Raw genomic sequence first — 26,864 nt, forward strand, 5'->3', positions numbered from 1 at the left:
TTGCATCAGCTCTTCATCTGTCAGTTCTTGGTCATGGGCGGTTGCCAATTTTATATTGTATTCTTTCCAGATCTCTCACAAAGACGCTTCGGAGTTACCCTCTCTGTCAGTGGCACTTACAATAAAACGCATCACATTTTGCGTACAGTAAGCCTTAATTGTGGCTATTAGGCCTTGGTCGCACGGCTGCAGCAACGATGTTGTATTCGGCGGTAAGAACACAACACGAATGTTACCGCCATACTCAGTAATGCCAGGCGGATGAGCAGCACAATTATCGACAATCACCAGACACCTATTATCGAGGTTATTTTCTCTACAGTATTTTTCAACAAAAAGACTAACGTATTCACTGATGTACTCAGAAAAAATCACTTGGGTATTCCAACCGCTTGGATGTGAACGGAACACAACAGGAAGTGTATTCTTATCAACGCCTTTAAGTGCCCTCGGATTTTCTGAATGGTACACTAGTAGAGGCTTAAGGACAGCATCACCAGTGGCGTTAGTAAGTGGTATTAGGGTAAACATGTCCTTCAGTGCCTTGTGTCCCTTAGCCTGCTTTTTTTCTATCGAAATAAATGTCTTGCTTGGCAATTTTTCCCAATAAATTGCAGTTTCGTCACAGTTAAACACCTGCTTATACGAATAACCACCTTCTGTAATTATTTTCTTCAGTTCTGATGGGAACTTTTCGGCAGCTTCAGTATCAGCCGAAGCACTTGCTCCAGTAAACGTTAAACTATGAAGCTGCCCTCGCCTCAGAACCGATCAAACCACCCATGATTACCTTTAAATGCCACTTTCGCAACACTTCCATCACCATCGTCCGGTGCTTTCTGTTTCAGCTTATTAAAAAGACTGACTGATTTCTCCTTAAGTATAAGATAAATTAACGGAACACCACGCTTTGTGCACCCATCAATCCAATCAAGCAAGAGACTTTTCATTTTATCCATTACTGGATGCCGACTTAAAGAGACCACTTTGCTAGGAGCAGAACCAATAGTAACATCGGCAGCTTTCAAGACTCTTTCTCTCTGCGTGTAACTAGTGCGAATGGTGGTCGCAGGCAAGTTCAATGCGAAAGCGATGTCCTTAATTCATTGACCACGATCAGAACGCTTAATTACGTCCAGTTTTATGCTAAGCGTAACACCCTTACGAGCTCTGTTAGGTTTTTCTGATACCTTAGAACTCATCTTGCTAACGGATGCACAAAATAAATCGAGATAAAGCACGGATGCTCACAGACACGTGTTAAGCTATGACGGCTAGAATGCAGTTGCGGGGGAGGAGATGGCTGCTCGGGGCGCGCGCTGCCTTTTTTTGTAAAAGGGAAAACATGTTCGGTTAGCGACAACAGGTAACTAATGTAGGTCTTTCTTAACAGCGAGTTGTCGTAAAGCGAATGTTCGGAAAACGGGGGCCACCTGTATTGTCCACAAACACGAGGAAATTTGCAGATGCTGGAAATTCAAGCAACGCACATCAAAGTTACTGGTGAACGCAGCAGGCCAGGCAGCATCTCTAGGAAGAGGTACAGTCGACATTTCGGGCCGAGATCCTTCGTCAGGACTAACTCTTACTAGCTCTTCTTTCAGTTAATCCTGACGAAGGGTCTTGGCCTGAAACGTAAACTGTACCTCTTCCTAGAGATGCTACCTGACCTGCTGCGTTCACCAGTAACTTTGATGTGTGTATTGTCCACAAGCCTGGCCGCAAAGCCATCAATTCTGTCATCCAAATCATTGACATATAATGAGAAAAGAAATGGTCCCAACATTAACATTTGCAGTAAACCATTCGTCACTGGCAGCTGTCTGATAAAGTTTCGTCTTGCACTTGAAATCACAAATTCTCACTCATGTTTTAGCTTAAGTGGATGGGCTCAGAGAGAATCTTAACAATGTTATCTTATTTTTCTTTTTTTTTAATTTTATTTTTATTTGGATAAGGAATTCACAAGTATCATGTACTTTTTCCACACTTATAACCTTTTCCATTTTTTTATATGTATAAAACTATAATTATTTGTACATTCTTAAGTACACATTGAGATGATATAAAAGGAAATTAGACACTTAAATAGATAATTATGTACAGTGGTAATTCTAATCTATTAGGCTAAGTAATGGTATTAGTTGTTAAGAAACATAGTAACATTAGTTTCCATAAATCTCTTCTGGACCATTTCTTGTGGTCCAAAATGTTGTATGTAAGCCTATGTAACAACCATTGTAGATGTTTATATCCTAACTTGTTCATGCTTGCTCCTGCCCCCAGACATAATTATCTAATCCCTATGTACTTATTTACTTAATTTTATCATTTTTTATCCTTTTCCCAAATCTTTTCCTTTACTTGTATTAATTCTCTATTTTCCAAAAAAAACAAAAACAGTAAACATTTAGACTAGGGGTGCTTACGTTAGCAATATTACTGTATTGATGAGAAGAGCAGTATAAATCATTAGGAGAGTCATCTAAAGTCACTCGCATTGGGGTTATATATTCAATCCATTTATTCCAGATTTGATAAAATTTTTCTTTTTGAATTCTCAGGGAGTAAGTCAACTTTTCCATTTTAAATATTTCCAAGATAATTTCGTGCCAATCTTCTAATGTAGGTGGTATTGGATTTAGCCACTTTCTAGTGATTGATTTCTTACTTGCCGCTAAGAGGGCCTGCAGCAACTTTATATCTTCCTTCTGTTCAAGAAACAATACATGCCCCAAATAGAGCGTCTCAAAGTTCAGAGGTATCTGGGACCTAAGTACCTTAACTAATGTTCTATGAATACTTTCCCAATATATACTTAATTTAGGGCAATCCCAGAAAATATGAAAATGATTTTCCTCCTTGGAGCCGCACCTTCTCCAACACGTCACGTTTGTATCTCTATATTTTTCCTGATATAGGGTCTTGAAGTATCTTATAATATTTTTCCAACAATGTTCTTTCCAAGTCAAAGAATTAGTCGAGGACCATTGAAAGCTGCAGATTTTCCCCCATGCCTCCTCTGAAAGTACCAACCCCGCTTCTTTCTCCCACTTCTCTTTAATATACAATGTGTTTACATTTTTAGCATGGGAGAGTGCATTATATAATCAAGAAACTGATTTACTTGGTATTGAACTGCAAGCCGAATTCAGAATCTTGAAATTTTCAATTCTAATTCTACTGTTGATAGGTCTGTATATCTACAACTCTGGTTAACATAGTTTCGTACTTGAAGGTACCTAAAAAAGTCATTGTGTTCTAGGCCATGTTTGTCCTGCAGGAAACTTTGTAATACACTTTTATCTATAAATGACAGGTAGGTTGTAAGACCTTTCTTTATCCATAATTTAAATCTTTTATCTCCTCTGTTGGGAAGGAATTCGGTATCATATGCACACCATCTGAAGAGTTTTAACATGTTATTAATTCCACACGAATTAATCACCTTCTGCCATACTTTTAATGTAAGATTTATCCAACTGTTTTTAAATTTTTCCAATTGGGCCATCAATCCTTTGTCAGCTATTGAGGCCTGTAGAGGAAAACTGTCAACTAATCCAAATTCTATTTTCTTCCATCTAGCCTTATATTCCCTATTACACTAATATAATAGAGGGGTTACCTGTGAAGCATAAAAATAATTTCTCAGGCAAGGAAGAACCGTACCTCCTCCTTCCTTTGTTATCTTATTTTTCAATCCTTAGTCAACCAGAATGCCCTTTATTTTCCCTCTTTGTAAGGTTGCTTCTCGCTGCTTGAGCCATGACCATTTTGATTGTTTAATTGTATTCTACAGTTGGTTTACCGGGGTCAAGTCCATTATTTACAACTCCCTGTAGTTGGTCTTATCTAGTTTGGTTTTTTTTTGCATCTGATTATTCTGTGTCTTTCTCCATAGCTGATCTAGACATGTGCTGGTTTCTCACTGATTCATTTCCTGGAACTAGATGTAGCACTGCTTCCTTCCACAGGCTGGAAATACAGTGATAAAGTTCTCAAACAATGATAGGAAAGGAAAGGTATGTTGCATCCGGAGTTTCTCCGGTTAGTGGGTGATTTCCCTCCACGCCTCTCTGACGTAGTGGGGAACCATGTATGAGACAAGTTACAGCAGTGGTTTGCCATTGCCTTCTGCTGGGTGAGTTTCCAATGAGATCACCAGCTCGTAACCCTGCACGGATGGAAAGCGTGCAGCGGAGCCGGCTGGATTCGAACTCGGGACCTTTCGTCCCGAAGTCCGGCACTGATGCCACTACGCCACCAAGTTCACAAATTCCCCCATCCTCTTCAGCTTCTGCTGTTCCTGAGCCAGGCAATAGCAGGATACTTGATGCTCCCTAGCTGCCATGGGATTTTCTTTAATCCCAGTTACCGACAACATTTCATGGCCCCTTTTAGCTCTCCTGTTTACCTGTTTTTCTTTACCATTTCTTTTCTATTCCTCAAAGGCCCATGTGCTGCTTTTTTGTTCTGATGTTCAGGGTTCAAAAAAGCAGGTGTAGTTTCTGATTCTGTTCTGTGTTCCAACAGGAGGAATATCTCAGCCTGGTGGCAAGGCTCATCCTGCATTTTCGAGACTTCCGTGAGTATTCAAGGAATTTTTTTGTCTTGAGCTTTCATTAAGGAAGAGTGATTTTTGTTTTGGTTTCAGGAATGTTGGATTGGAGAAGTGTGTTGTCTTTGCTTCTAATATTTGTAAAACAAAAGATGTATTTAGAGTTTTGGCCATGAGGTGACAGTATATCCTTTAAGTGGAAGTGGCTGATGAAACAAACTTGCTGAACCATAAGTGTACCAGCCACTGAACTGGACCAAGCATGTTGGTGCTGATTCTGAATGTTGCCAGGCTGATCCATTCTCCAGCAGCCGGCAAATCCAGCATTCCCGGCGTACTTGTTACACTTCTCCAGAAGTTGCTGATGATTGGTGGGATATGGGTACCTCAGGGATGACTGCATTTTTGTGAATTAAGTGGTGAATCAATTATTGAACTCCATGGATCAGTGCGATGAGCTGTTCAACTTCACTTTTCAATAGTGTTTGGCCAGCGTTTCCATCTCTAGATACCTCGCACACCAGGGTTGCATGGTGCAGCAAAGCTCGTTGCCTCGGCTCACACAAGATGTCCACTACCAAGGTCAGTCAGTAACTTCTGAAGAGGAGGATAAGAAAAAGCATTCCTGCCAGATCAGACCCAATGCGGCCTTTTGTAAGGAATGACTCTCAATGAATCACAAAGTTCTGCCCATTTGGAAAGATCTTTGATTCCACACAGGAAAGACATCAATTTCAGGATGACTTTTGCCCTTAGTGCTATGCTTGGTCACCCTATATAATTGAACAACACGCACAAAATGCTGGGGGAACTCAGCAGGCCAGGCAGCATTTATGGAAAAGAGTAAACAGTCAATGTTTCAGGCCAAGACCCTTCATCAGGAGTGGAGAAAAAGATGAGAAGTTAGAACAAGAAGGTGGGGAGAAGGGAGGAAGATGGTAGGTGATCGGTAAAGTAGAGGGCTGGGAAGCTGATAATGAAAGAGATGAAGTGCTGGAGAAGGGGATTCAGATAGAGGGTAGAAGACCATGGAAGAAAAGGAAGGGGGAGGAACACCAGAGGGAGGTGATGGGCAGGTACGGAGATAAGGTGAGCGAGGGAAACAGGAATGGTAATGGTGGGGGCGAGGGCATTTGCTGGAAGTTTGAGAAATCGATGTTCATGCCGTGAAGTTGGAGGCTTCACAGGTGGAATATAAGGTGTTGCTCCTCCAACATGAGTGTGGCATTGTCGTGGCACTAGAGGAGGCCATGGACTGACGTATGGGAATGGGAAGTAAGAGTTGAAGTGTACGGCCACCTGGCGATCCAGCTCTTTGGGCGATGCGTTCTCACCGATATACAGGAGGCCACACCAGGAGCACCGGTTACAGTAGATGACACCAGCAGACTGGAAGGTGAAGCATTGCCTCACCTGGAACGAGTGTTGGGGGCCCTGAGGGAGGAGGTGTAGGAGTAGGTATGGCGCTTGTTTCGCTTGCAAGTATAAGTACCAGTCGGGAGATCAGTGGGGAGGGACCTTGCGTACCTGCCCCTACGCATTCTTCCTTCCCCACCGATCTCCCGACTGGTACTTCTTCCTCCTCTCCCCTCACCTTCTTGCTCTAACCTCGTCTTTTATTCCAGTCCCGCTGAAGGGTCTCGGCCCAAACTGTCGACTGTTTACTCTTTTCCATAGATGCTTCCTGACATGCTGAGTTCCTCCAGCATTTTGTGTGTGTTGCTTTGGATTTCCAGCAGCTGCAGGTTTTTTCATCTGTTTAACTGAATATTGTTCTAGGGGTCTTTAAAGGACAGTTAAACGATGGTAATGTGGCACTGAAGTTAAATAGAAACTAAATGATACAAGGACAATGGATTTCCTTCCTTACAGGATAAAAAATGAACTTTGACAACAAACAGCTGAAATTGGTGTCATTGTTTTATTTCCAAATCTTTGCTGAAGCCAGATTGAGAGCCTCAAATCGCAGTGTTTCTGTTTCAACTTGAACTCTCTGGATTGTTGGTCTAGTAACACATTGGGCTTCTGTTCTTGGAAATGGACAGTGGCACTTCCTGCGTCCTATATTTGCTCAGGCCTATGTTTGACTTTGTTGCACAAGATGCAAAGTATGCTGTTATTCTTCACGGGATCCTGTTTCAGCTAATAATGTAGTTTTGGAAATACCTGCGATGGGTTTTTGTGGGTCAAAGGTTCTTTCATCTGCAGAAGGGGTTCTAGTTCCAGACCAGAGGGTCAATCACAAAATACAGGCTGAATTTACAATGCTTTGTAAAAGTGTTCAGCCCCTAACCCTTTCATCATGGCTTGGCTTTGCAAATGAAGATTTAGGAAGGGGGCTGCCCACGTGTGCTGCAGGCTCGCTGGTGGCTGACGAGGCCAATACGGGACAGATAGGTCTGGCCACAGCGGCTGCAAGGGAAATTCTTTTTTGGGTTTGGTGCTGATGTGTCACGGTTCTTCCTCCTTCTCCTTTTGTTCTCAATGCCAGCCTTGCGTGTGTTCTCGAAGGAGGAGACAGGCTGGTGAATGGTGTGTTGCCAGGCCTCGCGATCGGAGGCTAGATTAGACCCCTGGTGATGGTCAATGTGACAGGCACCAAGGGATTTCGTCAGAGAGTCCTTGTACCTCTTCTTCGGTGCCCCTCTGTCACGGTGGCCAGTGGAGAGTTCGCCATAGAGCACAATCTTGGGCAGGCGATGATCCTCCATCCTGGAGACGTGCCCTGCCCAGCGCAGCTGTGTCTTCAACAGCATGGCCTCGATGCTGGTGACCTCCGCCTGTTCGAGGACTTCGATGTTGGTGATGAAGTCACTCCAGTGGATGTTGAAGAAACACCCTTTAGAAACATAGAAAACCTACAGCACAATACAGGCCCTTCGGCCCACAGAGCTGTGCTGAACATGTCCTTACCTTAGAACTACCTAGGCTTACCCATAGCCCTCTATTTTTCTAAGCTCCGTGTGCCTATCCAGGAGTCTCTTAAAAGACCCTATTGTTTCCGCCTGCACCACCACCAGCCCATTCCCGCACTCAGCACTCTGCGTAAAAAACGTACCCCTGACATCTCCTCTGTACCTACTTCCAAGCACCTTAAAACTGTGCCTTCTCGTGCTGGCCATTTCAGCCCTGGGAGAAAAGCTCTGACTATCCACACGATCAATGCCTCTCATTATCTTATACACCTCTATCAGGTCACCCCTCATCCTCCGTCTCTCCAAGGAGAAAAGGCCGAGTTCACTCAACCTATTCTCATAAGGCATGCTCCCCAATCCAGGCAACATCCTTGTAAATCTCCTCTGCACCCTTTTTATGGTTTCCACGTCCTTCCTGCAGTGAGGTGACCAGAATTGAGCACAGTACTCCAAGTGGGGTCTGACCAGGGTCCTGTATAGCTGCAACATTACCTCTCGGCTCTTAAACTCAATCCCATGATTGATGAAGGCCAATGCATCGTATGCCTTCTTAATCACAGAGTCAACCTGCACAGCAGCTTTGAGTGTCCAATGAACTCGGACCCCAAGATCCCTCTGATCCTCCACACTGCCAAGAGTCTTACCATTAATACTATATTCTGCCATCATACTTTACCTACCAAAATGAACCATCTCACACTTATCTGGGTTGAACTCCATCTGCCACTTCTCAGCCCAGTTTTGCAACCTATCAATGTCCCGCTGTAACCTCTGACAGCCCTTCACACTATCCACAACACCTCCAACCTTTGTGTCATCAGCAAATTTACTAACCCATCCCTCCACTTCTTCATCCAGGTCATTTATAAAAATCACAAAGAGTAAGGGTCCCAGAACAGATCCCTGAGGCACACTACTGGTCACCAACCTCCATGCAGAATATGACCCATCTACAACCACTCTTTGCCTTCTGTGGGCAAGCCAGTTCTGGATCCACAAAGCAATATCCCCTTGGATCCCATGCCTCCTTACTTTCTCAATAAGCCTTGCATGGGTACCTTATCAAATGCCTTGCTGAAAGATTTTGGTTTGATCAAACCAAAATGAAGACAAAGAGCATACAAGTCAGAGAAATAATATACACTACATCTACGGCTCTGCCTTCATCAATGTGTTTAGTCACATCCTCAAAAAATTCAATCAGGCTGGTAAGGCACGACCCGCCTTTGACAAAGCCATGCTGACTATTCCTAATCATAATATGCCTCTCCAGATGTTATCCTGCCTCTCAGGATCTTCTTCATCAACTTACCGACCACTGAAGTAAGACTCACTGGTCTATAATTTCCTGTGCTATCTCTACTCCCTTTCTTGAATAAGAGAACAACATCCACAACCCTCCAGACCTCAGAACCTCTCCCGTCCCCATTGATGATGCAAAGATCATCGCCAGATGCTCAGCAATCTCCTCCCTCGCCTCCCACAGTAGCCTGGGGTACATCCCGTCCGGTCCCGGTGACTTATCCAACTTGATGCTTTTCAAAAGCTCCAGCACATCCTCTTCCTTAATATCTACATGCTCAAGCTTTTCAGTCTGCTGTAAGTCATCCCTACAATCGCCAAGATCCTTTTCCGTGGTGAATACAGAAGCAAAGTATTCATTAAGTACCTCTGCTTTCTCCTCCGGTTCCATACACACTTTTCCACTGTCACACTTGATAGGTCCTATTCTCTCGTGTCTTATCCTCTTGCTCTTCACATACTTGTAGAATGCCTTGGGGTTTTCCTTAATCCTGTCCGCCAAGGCCTTCTCTTGGCCTCTTCTGGCTCTCCTAATTTCATTCTTAAGCTCCTTCCTGCTAGCCTTCTAATCTTCTAGAGCTCTATCATTACCTAGTTTTTTGAACGTTCCGTAAGCTCTTCTTTTCTTATGATGATTATGAAGACATGCAGTCCTCTTTTATTGTCATTTAGTAATGCATGCATTAAGAAATGATACATTATTTCCTCTGGTGTGATATCACAAAACACAGGACAGACTAAGACTGAAAAAGCTGATAAAACCACATAATTATAACATATAGTTACAAACAGTGTAACAATACCATAACTTGATGAAGAAGTCCGTGAGCACAGTAAAGTTCAAAGTTGCTGAAATGTCCCACATCTCACGCAGACGGGAGAAGGAAGAAAAACTCTCCCTGCCATGCCGACCACAGTCCGACTCTGAGTCATCCGAAAACTTTGAGCTCTGATCGCTCTCAGACACTGAGTACTGAGCGCCAGCTCTGTCCGAACGATTCGACCACCTTCTCAGTAGCCAAAAGCAGGCAAGGCCAGGGATTTTGAGGCCTACCCTCCGAAAGATTCCCAACCACACAGTAATGACAGCAGCCAACGGGCGTTTCAGAAATTTCTCCAGATGTTCCTCTGTGAGTTCACGTCCATTCTCCAACAAATCAGAATTGTCCACGGCCCCTATTTAACAGATATGGTATCATTTTTCACCGGAGGGCTGCGCACACGCAGATGTGCCACCATCTTCTCCTCCCTCCTCTTCTAGACTAGATTTACAACAGCATTTGTACATCATGGTTCCTGTACCCTACCATCCTTTTCCTGTCTTATTGGAATGTACCTATGCAGAACCCCACGCGAATATCCCCTGAACATTTGCCACATTTCTTCCATACCTTTCCCTGAAAACATCTGTTTCCAATTTATGGTTCCAAGTTCTTGCCTGATAGCCTCATATTTCCCCTTACTCCAGTTAAGCATTTCCCTAACTTGTCTGTTCCTATCCCTCTCCAATGCTATGGTAAAGGGGATAGAATTGTGATCGCTATCTCCAAATTGCTGTCCCACTGAGTATTTGTTCACATAAGTCATCAATTTAACTGAGGAGTTTTATTTGTGAATCACATGCTCCTTTTTTCATAGCAGAGCCTCAAAATCAGAGAAAATTATAAAATTGAAAATTCAAAAACTTAAAAGTCAGCAGTTCAAAAGTATTCATCCCCCTATGCTCAGTACTTAGTTGAACCACCTCTTGCAGCCATTACCGCCAATAGTCTTTTTGGATAAATTTCTATCAGCTTTGCACAACATGATGGAGCAGGATTTGCCTATTTCTCCTTGCAAGGTTGCTCAAGCTGTGCCAAGTAGTTGGGAAGTGGTGGTGGATTGCTGGAGATGTTCGATCGGGTTAAGGTCAGGATTCTGACTGGGCCACTCATGACATCAATTTTCTTCATTTGAAGCCACTGCTGAAAGATGAACATCCTCCCCAGTTTAAGCTTTCTGGCAGAGGCTAGCAGATTTTCAACCCAGGACCTCTCTGTATTTAGCAGCGTTCATCTTCCCATCAGTCCTGACCAGATTTCCAGTCCCTGCTGCTGAAAAGCACCCCCATGGCATGATGCTACCTCCACCATACTTTACCGTAGGGATGGCATTACCTTGCTGAGAAGCAATATTAGATTTATGCCACACATATTGCTTAATGTTGAGGTCAAAAAGTTCCACTTTGGTCTCATCCGACCACAAGACCTTCTTTCACATTACAGTATCTTCTAAATGACCATTTGCAAAGTCTTTAAGGGCAAGGATATGCTTTTATTTAGCCAGGGCTACTTCCTTGCCACTCTTCCATAAAGACCCTTTTTGTGCAAGGCATTAGAGATTGCAGAGTCATGAACTTCATCTCCAGATACATCTCACTCAGAGTGACTGTTGGCGTCACAGTACAAGTGCCATTCTTTAGCGGGGTGGCCTGACTCTGGCCGTGTGGCTGTGGTTTCATAGTTTTTCCACTTTTTCATGGTGGACTGTGCTGAGCTCCGAGATATGTTCATTACCTTTGATGTGGTCTTGTATCCCTCCCAAGATTTATCTTCCCTATTATTTCTCTGACTTGTCTTGTATGCTCTTTGTCTTCATTTTGGTTTGATCAAACCAAAATCTGCCATACTGTTGGACCTCACAGAGAGAGGGGGTATTTAGTTTTACTCGTTGAAAACGGGTGATCCTCCAATTTTCTCCATTAACAATGGGTGAGGTGGTGAGCTAATAAACAGTATTGCACCTGAGGAAAGTTAGTGCAGTGATTACAAAGGTGACAAATACTTTTTCAGCCTCAGAATTTTGGTTTTTAATTTTCGGTAAATTGTTGACAGGTTTTGGAATTTTTCTTTTGGTTTGAAATGATGTTTTGTAGATTAGCTCCAAAAAATCCTGCTTCAATATATTTTACATTTAGAAAATGAGACAGTAAAATGTGAAAATAGTGGTGGAGGCTGAGTACTTTTTCAAAGCACTTCCAGGGAGGTTATTTTTCAGGGGGAATGTTATTCTTTTAAATAAACTTACTTGACCCCAAATTTCTCTTTGAAGAAGGGCTGCTACTTAATTTGCAATTTAAAAGCATGCCTTTTAAGTCATTTAATACAGTAGTTTTTAATGGGAACACAGAGTAAGCTAATAATATGTAAGCTTCCCACTGCTCTTAATCAGTTGAGATTTTTTTAAAGACTTCTCAAAGTCATGGAGAACTCTATCTAGTAAGGCAAATCAGGGGCTTAACTGTATCAATTTTCAGTTTTCCAGACCTACAGTAGCTAAATTCCTGGATTACTATCTGGAGACATGGAGTAGTAACTTAGAGACGATTTCAGACCCAACAAAGATAACTGGGGAATTTAAAGGTAATTAAGCAATCTGGAACCCTTGAGTCTCCGTGCTGGCAACTATGAAACTATTGGATTCTTATAAAAACTGTATGGTGATTCTGGGCCCACCTGCCATAGAGGGTCTGTAGGAAGTGAGTACCTATCCTCAGCGATAGCAAGAGCCACTGTGTGAATACCAAAAGCAATACCTTTTCAACAGTCTGCATCCCCAAGTGTCAGCTTCCTTCTGAAGTCTCTGTCAGTCTTCATCCAGTTTGATTCATTCTATAAGATGTCAAGAAATTGTTGAGAGCACTAGGTATGACAGAGCTGCAGCAAAGTAGCAGCTCCGGTGCTGAAGACTGCTCCAGTGGTAGCTGTCCAATCAATGGTTCCACAAGAGGCAATTCTGGCAATGTAGGCATTGTTTCCAAAATGCAGTCTGGCTATTTCCCACCCTGACTGTCCACTCTCAGTCGTCACCAAGATGAAGGACTGCCTTATCATCACTGCTTTCAAGTGGAACCCACTCACTATTTGGGGTTTGACTCCAAATCTCATCACAGACTTGGTTCGAGAGCAAAGATGTATGTTCGAGGTAAGGCGAGAGTGATTTTAGTTAACGTGAAGGAAATTTTGTGACATTTTGGAGTCTGGTGAAATTGAAGTCACTGGGCATCAAGGAATAGACAAGTCAGTGGTTGGAGTCACACCTCTCACAAAGGGTGGTTGTAATTGTTGGAGGTCTGTCACCTCAGCCCTGAGGATTCTCTGCTGACGTATCTCAGAACTGAGTCCTTGGCCAAGCAGCCTTCAGTCGCTTCATCACTGGCCTTCCTCCTTTCATAGAGCTAGAAGAGGCAATGTGACAAACTGACAAAATGAAGACATCCATCGTATCACTTCAGGAAATAAAGCATGGAGCTACGCTCAGGCACAGAGTGTAGGGAATAGAAGCATGAGTAGGGTTTTGATCTCTGTTTCACCATTCAGTAGAATCAAGACCTTTACTTTATCTTGGAGCCACTGATCGGTACCAGGCTCATAACGTTTGGTTTGTGTAATACTCTGGAACATGATCTCAGTGGTGATAAAACGGAGCTGCTCAGAATTCACAGCCTTCATGGTGAGACAGCTCAAAGACTCAGCATCCTATGGGTGAAGGAATTCTCCTTGTCCCTGTCCTGAATGCGCAACCCTTGATTCTGTTTGTTTTCTATTCATCCTATCCTTTCACTGATCTTGCTTAGGCAAGGGAGAGCAGCCCAGGTGAGGGAGGGGAGTCCAGTGGGAGAGGAAAGTGTGATAGATGGGGGAGCCCAGTGGCTGAGAGGTGGGACCTCCGTTGCAGAAGGAGGGAAGACTGCTGAGAGTGAGGAGCTCAGTGGGAGAGGTAGGGAAGCCCAGCGGGAGGGGGAATAGTGAAGATGGAAGCCCAGTAGGAGAGGGAAGAGTGAAAATGGAAGCCCAGAGGGAGAGGGAAGAGTGAAGATGGGAACCTAGTAGGAGAGGGAAGAGTGAAAATGGAAGCCCAGCGGGAGGGGGAATAGTGAAGATGGAAGCCCAGTAAGAGAGGGAAGAGTGAAGATGGAAGCCCAGTGGGAGAGGGAAGAGTGAAGATGGGAGCCCAGTAGGAGAGGGAAGAGTGAAGATGGAAGCCCAGTAGGAGAGGGAAGAGTGAAGATGGAAGCTCAGCGGGAGAGGGAAGAGTGAAGATGGAAGCTCAGCGGGAGAGGGAAGAGTGAAGATGGAAGCCCAGTAGGAGAGGGAAGAGTGAAAATGGAAGCCCAGAGGGAGAGGGAAGAGTGAAGATGGGAACCTAGTAGGAGAGGGAAGAGTGAAAATGGAAGCCCAGAGGGAGAGGGAAGAGTGAAGATGGGAACCCAGTAGGAGAGGGAAGAGTGAAGATGGAAGCCCAGTGGGAGAGGGAAGAGTGAAGATGGAAGCCCAGTAGGAGAGGGAGAGAAGTGCATCAGGTGTGATTCAAGGACAGTCAGAGGTCTTGAAGGCCCATCATTCTTAGCTGAGACAGTTGGTCTCTTTTTGATGGATTTTGTTGAATGATGTATGTTAAAGAGGCTCCTCAAGATGGGACACAATCATTTTCATATGTCACATGAATTCTTTAGTATGTTTTCCCGATTGCTCTTTCTTTTAATGCAGAGGTGCATTAACGGTACTGATACCAATTGCATTTAGAATCATATCGATTATTCCCCTATCCTTGTGTGGGAGATTTATACTCTATTGTTTATGACATCCTTGCATCGATCTCTTGCTCCACATAAAGAGGAACGAGGTTAGAATTGTGCAACATTTAAAACTTTCAATAAGACTATTTGGTGACTGTTGTTTACCTGCTGTTCCACTACTCTGATATTGTAATTAAATTGTACAGTAGTTCTGATGTATAATAATTGCTTGATGTTTTGTGTTTTCACAGATAAGAAGACAAGAGCTGGTGGTAAGCAGTAATTTAATTCAAAAATGATTTAAGAAAAATAAGAATTATATTGAGTGCTTGATTTCCAGTTGACTTGATGGCTGACGTGTTTTTTTCATGTGGTATGCTGTGAGTTGTTGAATTAAATGGCTCTCAAAGTTTAATATGGCAGCTGAATCGTTGCATTTCCACATGGATGTTGGAGTCCAGGCATTTATGCACAGGAAGAGAAGGTGCGAAAGTTCAGTACAACCCACTGATCTGACACAAATCTAAGAAAAGTGAATACAACTACACAATTAGATGCTCTCAAGATTTGTCTGTGATAAATATATGCACCTGTAGTGGAACTCACGTATTGTATGTCAGAACACTTGCCCACAGTACCCTCTGTGTAAACTGTTGCCCACAGTACCCTCTGTGTAAACTGTTGCCCGCAGTACCCTTTGTGTAAACAGTTGCCCACGGTACTCTCTGTGTAAACAGTTGCCTGCAATGCCCTCTGTGTAAACTGTTGCCCACAGTACCCTCTGTGTAAATTGTTGCCCACAATACCCTCTGTGTAAGTTGTTGCCCACAGTACCTTCTGTGTAAACTGTAGCCCACAGTACCCTCTGTGTAAACTGTAGCCCACAGTACCCTCTGTGTAAACTGTTGCCCACAGTACCCTCTGTGTAAACTGTTGCCCGCAGTACCCTCTGTGTAAACTGTTGCCCGCAGTACCCTCTGTGTAAACTGTTGCCCACAGTACCCTCTGTGTAAACTGTAGCCCACAGTACCCTCTGTGTAAACTGTTGCCCACAGTACCCTCTGTGTAAACTGTTGCCCGCAGTACCCTCTGTGTAAACTGTTGCCCGCAGTACCCTCTGTGTAAACTGTTGCCCACAGTACCCTCTGTGTAAACTGTAGCCCACAGTACCCTCTGTGTAAATTGTTGCCCACAGTACCCTCTGTGTAAATTATTGCCCACGGTACCCTCTGTGTAAACTGTAGCCCACAGTGCCCTCTGTGTAAACTGTTGCCCACAGTACCCGCTGTGTAAACTGTTGCCCACAGTACCCTCTGTGTAAACTGTTGCCCACAGTACCCTCTGTGTAAACTGTTGCCCACAGTACCCTCTGTGTAAACAGTTGCCCACAGTACCCTCTGTGTAAATTGTTGCCCACAGTACCCTCTGTGTAAACTGTTGCCCGCGGTACCCTCTGTGTAAATTGTTGCCCACAGTACCCTCTGTGTAAACTGCTGCCCACAGTACCCTTTGCTGAAGGATTTCCGTAGTGTGACATGCTGGTTGTTAAGTTAGTTGGTTGGAGGATCCGTGGGGTACTGATGGGCACGTGGGAGAATAGGTCACTGAGAAATGGATTTGATGGGGCTGTTCTAAGAGCTCACACTGAATCAATGGAATAAACAGTTCACTGTTCCATAAGGAAATAAAACTGGGATGTGAATGTTGGCAGATCTCAATCAGGGAGAGGAATTCTGTGTCGGATGTAAATTAACGATTACTGATGGAAGGGATGGACAACTGGTGCCTCCTCAAGGGAGACAGGGAACTGGTGGTTCCTGGTGAGGAGAGTGAGGAATTGTCGGGAGGGTTGCTGTCACTTGGGTGTGAGCTGATCGTGGTTCCACGTTGGGTATAGGGAAGTGTTGTGGTCCTGCTAGAGAAGGGGATGACAATCCTCCTCTGGGAAAGGTGGTGGTGTATCTGTGTTTTGGTGAGATGAAAGGTGTGTGCTTGGTAATCGTTCCCCATTAGCAGTATGTTTTCTGTAGAGAGATATTTGTCAACTGGAGTGTCTGGGTATCGTGGTGGACTAAGTCAAGTGCATCGGGCATATGGAAGTGAGTGCTTAAGATGCAATTGCAGAGAAAACAGAAAGTGGGAATGACATTTTACCCTCAGTGGAATTGTTCAACTTTGGCTTTTGAAGGGACTAGATAACAGAAGCAAAGTGAACAAGTAATGCGGGCAGAAACAGTGAAACATTTACATTTGTTCACGTAGGAGCAACAGTTTCTACCAAAGAGCACTGAATAACACAGGGCTACTATTCAATGGTGTTGATAATATCCCAGGTATAAATACTCCAATCTGTGTACATCCATTTTTAAGAATTAGAGTTGAAACCCCAGATTGAGTAAAATTCAGTTTCATGTGGTGTGGCGAGTGTGAATCAGCATTTTGGTATGTGGACCTTCCCCAGACTGAATGTGAATCAGTGTTTTGATGTGCGAGTCTGTTCCCCAGATACTACATGAATTTATTTGCCAGTGGTTGCACATTCAGAAATCATGTGTTTCATTCCTAAATCTAAATCATGTTATTCTTTTCTACTCCACTTTGCTCCCTTTGTCACTATAAGGAAGTGGATGTTATCTCCATTCCTTGTTTTTTAAAGCTAACTCTGGTTCTGGCTTTATTATTGATCATTTTTGGCATCTATTCAATATCTTTGAAAATGTTAATTACCACACCCTGTTTTGATTATTATATTAAAAAGCTCTTGAAATCGATGCTGACTATTTCTAGTGGGATATTTTTTCTCAGTTGTTTTCTGCAGCTGAGTGTGACATGGTAATTACAGGAAGTACGTTTCCATTGGCTAAGGAGTAGGCTGACAACTGTGCCGCCATTTCAGAATAAGGGCTAGGCCACTTAAGATTGAAATGAAGAGAGATTTTTTCACTTGGAAAATGGTGATATTTTGCAATTCTGTGGTCTGAGGGCTCTGATAAGTTGCATTTAGGACAGAGGTTGATAGATTTCTGGGTTTTAAGGGATCTGGGGGAATAGGGCAGCTGAGGTCAAACATTAGCCAGGGTTTGTTTTACAGTGGAGCAAGTTCAAAGGGCCTGAAAGCTGATTTCATCTTATTTTTTTAAGTTTTTCGGTCAATAATTTAAGAGTTTTTCCATCTTTTGTCAAATATTAAGGTGACAATTCCTGAGTATTTTTATCTTTCTCTTCTCTTATTTTAAGTAGTGCATTGGCTCTGCTGGCCCTGATACTGTTCCTTTCCATGTGTCGTGATACTGTTCTGTTACTTCCCCAGCCCTTAAAAAGTAGATTATCTGTGAGCAGCTTCTGTTTTATCAGTTTCATTTGTTTATCTTGTGATTTTAATTTTAGCAGCTGTTATTCTTATTTTTAACTTCTTAAGATATCATGTCAATTTGATTCTGTCTTTTTATAAATAGGGAACTTTCAACTTTAGCTTTAAGCTTTAATCTTTGCAATTCCTTCCTTCAGACCTCGGTTTCTGTAAATCTTTTTTCTTCTTTCTGAGGATCTACCTCTGACCAAACTCCTGGTCATCTTTAGTACATGTTCATGAAGTCTTGCTGTCACATATTGTTTAAGGCTCTTGTAAATTTTCCACTGTACTGAAGGCTTGATGTAAATGCAGTGGTATCGACAATTCTGTGAAGGATTTGTTGAAATGCCACATAACTTTCCCATTTACCAGTGATAATTAGTGACCCTGGCAAAGAACGCTTAAGATGCCGTGCATTATTAACTTGTGGACTTCCAGGTGTGAAATGTGCCTTGATATATCAACGTTTGGCCAGGACACCTAAGTACTGTGTTCCTTTTCCATTATAAAAAGCTTCTTGGTTTGAGGGAAGTCGGCATTAATATTCGAATGCTCCTTATTCCTGTGCGATTTCTGTGTGGATGCCTTCATGATTGTAGATCTCAGTTAGTTCCCCCTTCATTTTCTCTGCTGTAAAGAAAATAAAACCCTGCCTATCCTGCCTCTATTCATAGCAGAAGGTAACATCTTGTTGATTACCCTCTCCAGTGCAGTCACGTCTATTTTATAGCGCAGCCGCAGAATTGAACATCGTACTCCAGCTGCTGCTTAAATAATGTTTTGTATGGGTGTACCATATCCTCCTTGTTGTCATATCTCTGCTCTGGCTAAAGGCAACATTTGTTTAGTTTGCCTTCTTATCCAGCTGTTTATTGCCTCTGGGGATCCACGTGAGGTCCTTCTGTTCCTCACTATAGTTTGGGGTCACCTCTTCAATATGTATATCCTAGTCTTGGTGGTCGTCTCGAAATAAATTACCAAATATTTTTCAGGGTTAAATTGCGTTTGTCCTTTCAATGCCTATTTGAGCAATTTGCTAATATCCTTCTGTAGCAGAAGGCTACCCTCCATCAGTGTTGAATAACAACACTAAATCTCATGAACTCTGCAAACTTGCTAATCCTATCTTTTATATTTATGTTATTAATGTATACTAATATCTCCCTCACTGACCCTTGCATGACACCTCTGGTCACAGCCCACCTACAAGGCATGGATCAGTTTATTCCCACTCTTTCCAATTCTCAATCCGTAATCAGTATGTTACCCACAGATTCATGTGCATCAACTGCCTTCGTGGAATTGATTGAAGGCCTGGCAGAAGTCTAAAAGCACACATCCTCTAGTACCCCCATATCTATTCTACTAGTAGTTCTTTCTTTCACCCATGGGTGAAATTATTTTACACAGTTACAATCAAGAGAAATATAATTATTACCTAAAACCAGGAGTTGGATGAATACTTACAGACATTTGCAGGACTGTTAACAAAATGCAGGGAGAATCACAAATAATTGGCAATTAGTGCCTAGGGCCAACAGTCTTCCTTCAGCATTGAATGACACTGTGATTCCATTTGCTTTCTATTTGGGCATCTTTTCTTCAGAGTTTAACAAAAGTTTTACTTTTATCTTGTTTCCCTCCCTCCTAGATCCAATGAACGCTTTGCAGAACTTGCAAGGTGGTCCCACGGGGAGCTCGAGTGGGATGATGGCCACTCGTCCCCCTGGAGCTCCTTTGCCCGGAATGGCAGGTCTGGGGCAGGTGAATCAATCAGTGTCACATCCTGGGCAGCCTCAGCCGGCTCCGTCTGGAATGGTGCCTCACATGCCTGGCTTCCCGCCAAGCACCCAGCAGCAGTGTGAGTAGGATTTGGAAGTTGCAAATTCCTGAAGTAGGTAGCATATGTTTTATGCAGGAACTTTTAATTTGTTATGTGTGGTGGTTTCCCACTGGACTATGGCACCTTCCCCAAACCCCACCCTCTTCTCCACATATCCCTCCCTACCTACCCACCCCAATTCCCTGGTTTGCCCTTTAGTCAGTAGTTTAGTTCTTGTAGAGAGAATGTATCCCATTGACTTGAGTGGTGAATAAGAGCAGTGACATGGTTGTCACAGAGGAAGGGAGGGATGGTTGGGAAGTTTGATTCTTGTTCTACAGCAAGGTTGTTGTGACTACTGAGCTGTCACTTTAACTCCTTGTTATGTTTTGTACCTGAAGCTCAAAGTCATCTGTATGGGGACTTATAAAATGTGCTTTAGCACATGAGTAATGGAAATCACTTGCGTAATATAATTTGTTAACATAAAATGCCTGTTTTGAATACATCTAGGACAATGGAGGAAATTCTTTTAATTAAAAATCATCACCAAGAGCAGTTTAAATCTCAGTCTGGGAATGTCAGACTGATAATGTTGCCAATCTGTTCTGTGACTGTTCTTCAATTAATCATTAAAAATGCTTGTTACGTTTTTGTAAGAGTACAGAGCTACTGGACTGAATTGATACTGATAACACCATGTCCAATGCTTAAAACTTGGAGGAAAAAGAAATGAAATCATGTCTTCACCTTTACTGTGTGTAACCTGCACACTGCGGGAGGACAACCTCACGCTGAACCTGTGTGAACATGTCAGAATGACGGCACTGGTTGACATTGCCATTATAAAGCTCCCAAACGAGATCCGTAGTGTTTTCCATTTACTCCACCACTGATCCTAGCCCCATTTTGCCAACCGTCAGGTGAGGTTTGGGAGAAAGCCTCTAGCTCCTCCTCACAGTCGATACAGGAATCCAACAGCAAGCTATCAAACTCTGCTGACGTACTTGAGTCTTACAGGTGTTTGTATTTTTTTCAATTCCCTCCGGTAACCTCAAGAGAGAATTTGTAGAATATCTAAGGGATGACCTTTTAGAACAGCTTGTTGTTGAGCCCACTAGGGGATCGGCTGTGCTGGATTGGGAGTTGTGCAGTGATCCAGAGGTGATAAGAGAGCTTAAGGTTAAGGAACCCTTAGGGAACAGTGATCACAATATGATCGACATACATCAAAGTTGCTGGTGAACGCAGCAGGCCAGGCAGCATCTATAGGAAGAGGTGCAGTCGACGTTTCAGGCCGAGACCCTTCGTCAGGACTAACTGAAGGAAGAGCCTGCTGTGTTCACCAGCAACTTTGATGTATGTTGCTTGAATTTCCAGCATCTGCAGAATTCCTGTTGTTTACAATATGATCGAGTTCACTTTGAAATTTGAGAAGGAGAAGCTAAATTCCAATGTGTCGGTATTTCAGTGGAATAAAGGAAATTACAATGGCATGAGAAGGGAACAGGCCAAAGTTGACTAGAAAGGGACATTAGCAGGAAGGACAACAGAGCAGCAGTGGCTGGAGTTTCTGTGAAAAATGAGAGAAGACATATATTCCAAATAAGAAGAAATTTTCAAAGGGAAGAAGGACACTACTGTGGCTGACAAGTGAAGTCAGAGCCAAAGTAAAAGCAAAAGAGAGGGCATAGAAATATAGAAAATAGGTGCAGGAGTAGGCCATTCGGCCCTTCGAGCCTGCACCGTCATTCAGTATGATCAAGCCTGATCATCCAACTCAGAGCCCTGTACCAGCCTTCCCCCCATACCCCCTGATCCCTTTAGCCACAAGGGCCATATCTAACTCCCTCTTAAATATAGCCAATGAACTGGCCTCAACTATTTCCTGTGGCCGAGAATTCCACAGATTCACCACTCTCTGTGTGAAGAAGTTTTTCCTAATCTCGGTCCTAAAGGGCTTCCCCTTTATCCTCAAACTGTGACCCCTTGTTCTGGACTTCCCCAACATCGGGAACAATCTTCCTGCATCTAGCCTGTCCAATCCCTTTAGGATTTTATATGTTTCAATAAGATCCCCCCTCAATCTCCTAAATTCCAGAGAGTATAAGCCTAGTTGATCCAGTCTTTCATCATGTGAAAGTCCTGCCATCCCAGGAATCAATCTGGTGAACCTTCTTTGTACTCCCTCTGTGGCAAGGATGTCTTTCCTCAGATTAGGGGACCAAAACTGCACACAATACTCCAGGTGTGGTCTCACCAAGGCCTTGTACAACTGCAGGAGTACCTCCCTGCTCCTGTACTCGAATCCTATTGCTATGAATGCCAGCATACCATTCGCCTTTTTCACCGCCTGCTGTACCTGCATGCCCACTTTCAATGACTGGTGTATAATGACACCCAGATCTCATTGCACCTCCCCTTTTCCTAATTGGCCACCATTCAGATAATAATCTGTTTTCCTGTTCTTGCCTCCAAAGTGGATAACTTCACATTTATCCACATTAAATTGCATCTGCCATGAATTTGCTCACTCACCTAACCTATCCAAGTCACCCTGCATCCTCTTAGCATCCTCCTCACAGTTAACTCTGCCGCCCAGCTTCGTGTCATCCGCAAACTTGGAGATGCTGCATTTAATTCCCTCATCCAAGTCATTAATATATATTGTAAACAACTGGGGTCCCAGCACTGAACCTTGCGGTACCCCACTAGTCACTGCCTGCCATTCTGAAAAGGTCCCGTTTATTCCCACTCTTTGCTTCCTGTCTGCCAACCAATTCTCTATCCACATCAATACCTTACCCCCAGTACCGTGTGCTTTAAGTTTGCACACTAATCTCCTGTGTGGGACCTTGTCAAAAGCCTTTTGAAAATCCAAATATACCACATCCACTGGTTCTCCCCTATCCACTCTACTAGTTACATCCTCAAAAAATTCTATGAGATTCGTCAGACATCATTTTCCTTTCACAAGTCCATGCTGACTTTCTCTGATGATTTCACCACTTTCCAAATGTGCTGTTATCACATCTTTGATAACTGACTCTAGCATTTTCCCCACCACCGATGTCAGGCTAACTGGTCTATAATTCCCTGGTTTCTCTCTCCCTTCTTTTTTAAAAAGTGGGGTTACATTAGCCACCGTCCAATCCTCAGGAACTAGTCCAGAATCTAACGAGTTTTGAAAAATTATCACTAATGCCTCCACTATTTCTTGGGCTACTTCCTTAAGCACTCTAGGATGCAGACCATCTGGCCCTGGGGATTTATCTGCCTTCAATCCTTTCAATTTACCTAACACCACTTCCCTACTAACATGTATTTCCCTCAGTTCCTCCATCTCACTGGACCCTCTGTCCCCTACTATTTCTGGAAGATTATTTATGTCCTCCTTAGTGAAGACAGAATCAAAGTAATTATTCAATTGGTCTGCCATGTCCTTGCTCCCCATAATCAATTCACCTGTTTCTGTCTGTAGGGGACCTACATTTGTCTTAACCAATCTTTTTTTCTTTTCACATACCTATAAAAGCTTTTACAGTCAGTTTTTATGTTCCCTGCCAGTTTTCTCTCATAATCTTACAAGGAAGCCAAAGCTAGTGGGAAGATAGAGGATTGGGGAGCTTTTATAAACTTACAGAAGGAAACTAAGAAGGTCATTAAGAAGGAAAAGATGAATTATGAAAGGAAGCTGGTGACTAATATCAAAGAAGGTACTAAAATCTTTTTTTAAGCATATAAAGGGTAAAAGAGAGTTGAGGGTAGATAAAGGACCAATAGAAAATGACGCTGGAAATATTGTATTGAAAGATGCAGAGATGGCAGAGGAACTGAATGCATATTTTGCATCAGTATTCACAGTAGAAGACATCTACAGTATACCGGACATTCAAAAGTGCCAGGGAAGTGAAGTATTTGCAGTGAAAATTACGACTGAGAAGGTGCTTGGGAAGTTTAATGGCCTGAGGGTGGATAAGTCTCCTGGACCTGATGGAATGTACCCTCGGGTTCTGAAGAAAGTAGCTGGAGAGATTTTGGAGGCATTAACAATGATCTTTCAAGAATTCCGGCATTGTACCGGATGATTGGAAAATTGCAAATGTTATTCCGCTATTTAAGAAGGGTGGGAGGCAGCAGAAAGGAAACTATAGGCCTGGTAGCCTGTCATCAGTGGTTGGGAAGTTGTTGTAATCGATTGTTAGGGATGAGATTACGGAATACCTGGAGGCACATGACAACATAGACCAAAGCCAACATGGTTTCCTGAAAGGAAAATCCTGCCTGACTGACTGGAAATTACAAACAGGGTAGACAAAGGAGATGAGTAGATGTGGCGTATTTGGATTTTCAGAAGGCCTTTGACAAGGTGCTTCAAGATAAGAGTCCATGGAATTACTGGGGAGTTACTAGCATGGGTGGAGCATTGGCTGGTCGGCAGAAAACAGAGAGTGGGAATAAAGGGATCCTATTCTGGCTGGCTGCTGGTTACCACTGGAATTCCACAGGTGTTAATCTTGGGACCACTGCTTTTTATGATGTATGTCAATGATTTGGACTATGGTATTAATGGATTTGTGGCTAAATTTGCTCTTGATACAAATTTAGGTGGAGGAGTGGGTCGTGTTGAGGAAACAGAGAGCCTGCAGAGAGACTTAGATAGTTTAGGGGAATGGGCAAAGAAATGTCAAATGAAATACAATGTTGGAAAGTGTATGGTCGTGCGCTTTGCTGGAAGAAATAAACGGGCAGACTATTATTTAGATGGGGAGAGAATTCAAAATGCAGAGATGCAAAGGGACTTGGGAGTCCTTGTGCAGGATACCCTAAAGGTTAACCTCCAGGTTGAGTCGGTGGTGAAGAAGGCGAATGCAATGTTGGTATTCATTTGCAGAGGTATAGAATGTAAGAGCAGGGATGTGATGTTGAGGTTCTATAAGGCACTCGTGAGACCACACTTGGAGTATTGTGTCCAGTTTTGGGCTCCTTATTTTAGAAAGGATAAACTGGCATTGGAGAGGGTTCAGAGAAGATTCACGAGAATGATTCCAGGAATGAAAGGGTTACTGTATGAGGAACGTCTGGCAGCTCTTGGGTTGTATTCCCTGGAGTTCAGGAGAATGAAGGGGGATCTCAGAGAAACATTCCGAATGTTAAAAGGCCTGAACAGATTAGATATGGCAAAGTTATTTCCCATGGTAAGGAGTCCAGGACAAAAGGGCACGACTTCAGGATTGAAGGATGTCCATTTAGAACAGAGATGCGGAGAAATTACTTTAGTCAGAGGATGGTAAATCTGTGGAATTTCTTGCCACAAGTGGCTGTGGAGGCCAAGTCATTGGGTACATTTAAGGCAGAGATAGATAGGTTCTTGATTAGCCAGGGCCTCAAAGGGTATGGGGAGAAGGCAGGGGAGTGGGATGACTGGAAGAAGTGGATCAGCCCATGACTGGAAGAAGTGGATCAGCCCATGATTGAATGGTGGAGCAGATTCGATGGGCTGAATGGCTTACTTCTGCTCCTATATCTTATGGTCTTACTGTCAGAACCATCAAAGTTTGAGGAGATATGTTATTTTGTTCCGTGTTCCTAAGGGTGTGTGGAGAATACTGAATGAAAATCTGTCGAAGGAGTCCATAGTATAATGGAATCTTGCAGAAGGGATAACCCCAGTGTATTTGGGCTATTTTTGAATCAGCTGTTCATTTGTCCCACTCCTCTGTTCTTTCTTCATGACTGCAGCTTTGTCTCAATTCTGAATGCCAGTGCTATTTAATTACCTTTAGCATTCTTTCAGGCATCGTAATCCAGATCTTAACAGCATCTAGTTTTTATCCGGTTCTTTTGCTAATCATATTTCTCAATCTTCTATCATTGTTCCTTCTGACAGTGTATTGTTTTTGCTTATATACTCTCGCAACTTTCTCTTTGAGCTTAAACACCTCTATTGACACTCATAAATCCTTGTCAAATGGGGAACGTTAATTTCAGTCTCTCTTCATGACTGCTGTCCCCCATTCTTGATAGCACCATCATAAATTTCCTGAATAGTTTTCACAAGACCTTGTCGTCCCTAATATTCCAGTGAGCTATTGTTTTATAATGGTTAATGTAATTTTCTTTGCTGATTTGTACTCTTCCTCCTCTTTCCATCCTTTTAGGCAACCTCCAGGGTGACTGGCCAGCACCCTGCAAACTTTGCTATAAATGGGGCAAGAGGTGCTTCAAAAGAGATTTGAGGTGCTCGTTGCCTTCCTGGGCACTCCTTTACTTGACTTGTCACAATCACTGCTTCCCATAAGTGGTTGTGGATTCTACATTAAAAGAAAGATTGGAATTCTTTTCCTGCCCTCCTGGAATTCTCTTCCCACATGTAGGCTCAGAGTAAGAGTGCCTGATGTTTGGTACATCAGAGCCAGCTGAACGTAGCTGTTTGCTGCTGGGGAAGATGGCCCAGGAGAGGATATTCGTATTGAATACCTCATCTTCCCAGTATATTGGACAGTTAAGCAGTAATGTCATTAGTGATGGTTCCTCAGAGTTTTAAGGTGCCTGTTACTGCTGTCTCTGAGGCGTTACGTCCGCCTGGTAAGGCATCACCACTGCCTGATTGACCATGAGTTTGCTGGATTTAAACATTGTTTGCCTTTGATGGCCAAAGCCTGTCATGGTGGACTCGAGGTACTGGTAAGTCTCTTTACCCAGAGGTACATGTTTTCCAGCATCTCACTATGGATCTTGATACTTTGTATTGGTGTGTCATGTGAGACGGAGGATGGAAAGCAGCAAGCTGGTTCGCTGTGTGCCCAGAGACCTGAGTTCTTTGGGCACAGAGCTCGGAAAAAGCGATGCAACAGACTTTCAACGTTGTAAATTAGTGAGTTGTTTGTCATGTCTCCCCTCTCGCTGTGAAACGGAGACATCTTTTTTTCCCTTATTAGGGAGAGAGAACCTGTGGTATGTCGAATTATGGGTGATCGAGTAGTCTTTGGAGTTCTGCAAGTCTGCGTGTTTACCGATGCTTTGCTGCACACTTGAGTGTTCAGTGGGGCGCCGTTGCTTTTTGTTGCTGGTGGGAGAGGGGGGCTCATTGCTTATGCATGGGTGGGGGGACTTTGGGGCTCTAACATTTAACTGCTTTTCATTCTTTGAGGCAGTCCTCTGTTTTCATGGATGGTTGCGAAGAAAAAGAATTTCAGGATGTATATTGTATACATTTCTCTGACATTAAATGTACCTTTGAAACCTTTGAACCTTTGTAATCCAAAGGTTCTTCTGAAGTCAAGAATGAGGCATAAAATGTATTTCTTTCAGTTGTTTTATTAAGTGTTACAAGAACAAGAGCAGAAATAGAACAA

The 26,864-nt window shown here is 43.2% G+C and overlaps 1 protein-coding gene across 4 annotated transcripts in view; it reads left to right on the forward strand.

Moving 5' to 3' along the window:
- The window catches only part of med15 (mediator complex subunit 15), a 184,527-nt gene that overhangs the window by 29,104 nt on the left and 128,559 nt on the right, over positions 1 to 26,864 (forward strand). For 3 of the 4 annotated variants that reach the window (XM_063031694.1, XM_063031696.1, XM_063031695.1), the window contains exons 3-5: positions 4,534 to 4,585; positions 14,584 to 14,604; positions 19,336 to 19,545. In XM_063031694.1, the coding sequence (XP_062887764.1) occupies positions 4,534 to 4,585; positions 14,584 to 14,604; positions 19,336 to 19,545 (283 nt within the window). The remainder of the gene's footprint in view (positions 1 to 4,533; positions 4,586 to 14,583; positions 14,605 to 19,335; positions 19,546 to 26,864) is intronic. The other variant, XM_063031697.1, reaches the window with a different exon arrangement.

Source organism: Mobula hypostoma, chromosome 23 (genome assembly GCF_963921235.1).
Source record: "Mobula hypostoma chromosome 23, sMobHyp1.1, whole genome shotgun sequence".
NCBI lineage: Eukaryota > Metazoa > Chordata > Chondrichthyes > Myliobatiformes > Myliobatidae > Mobula > Mobula hypostoma.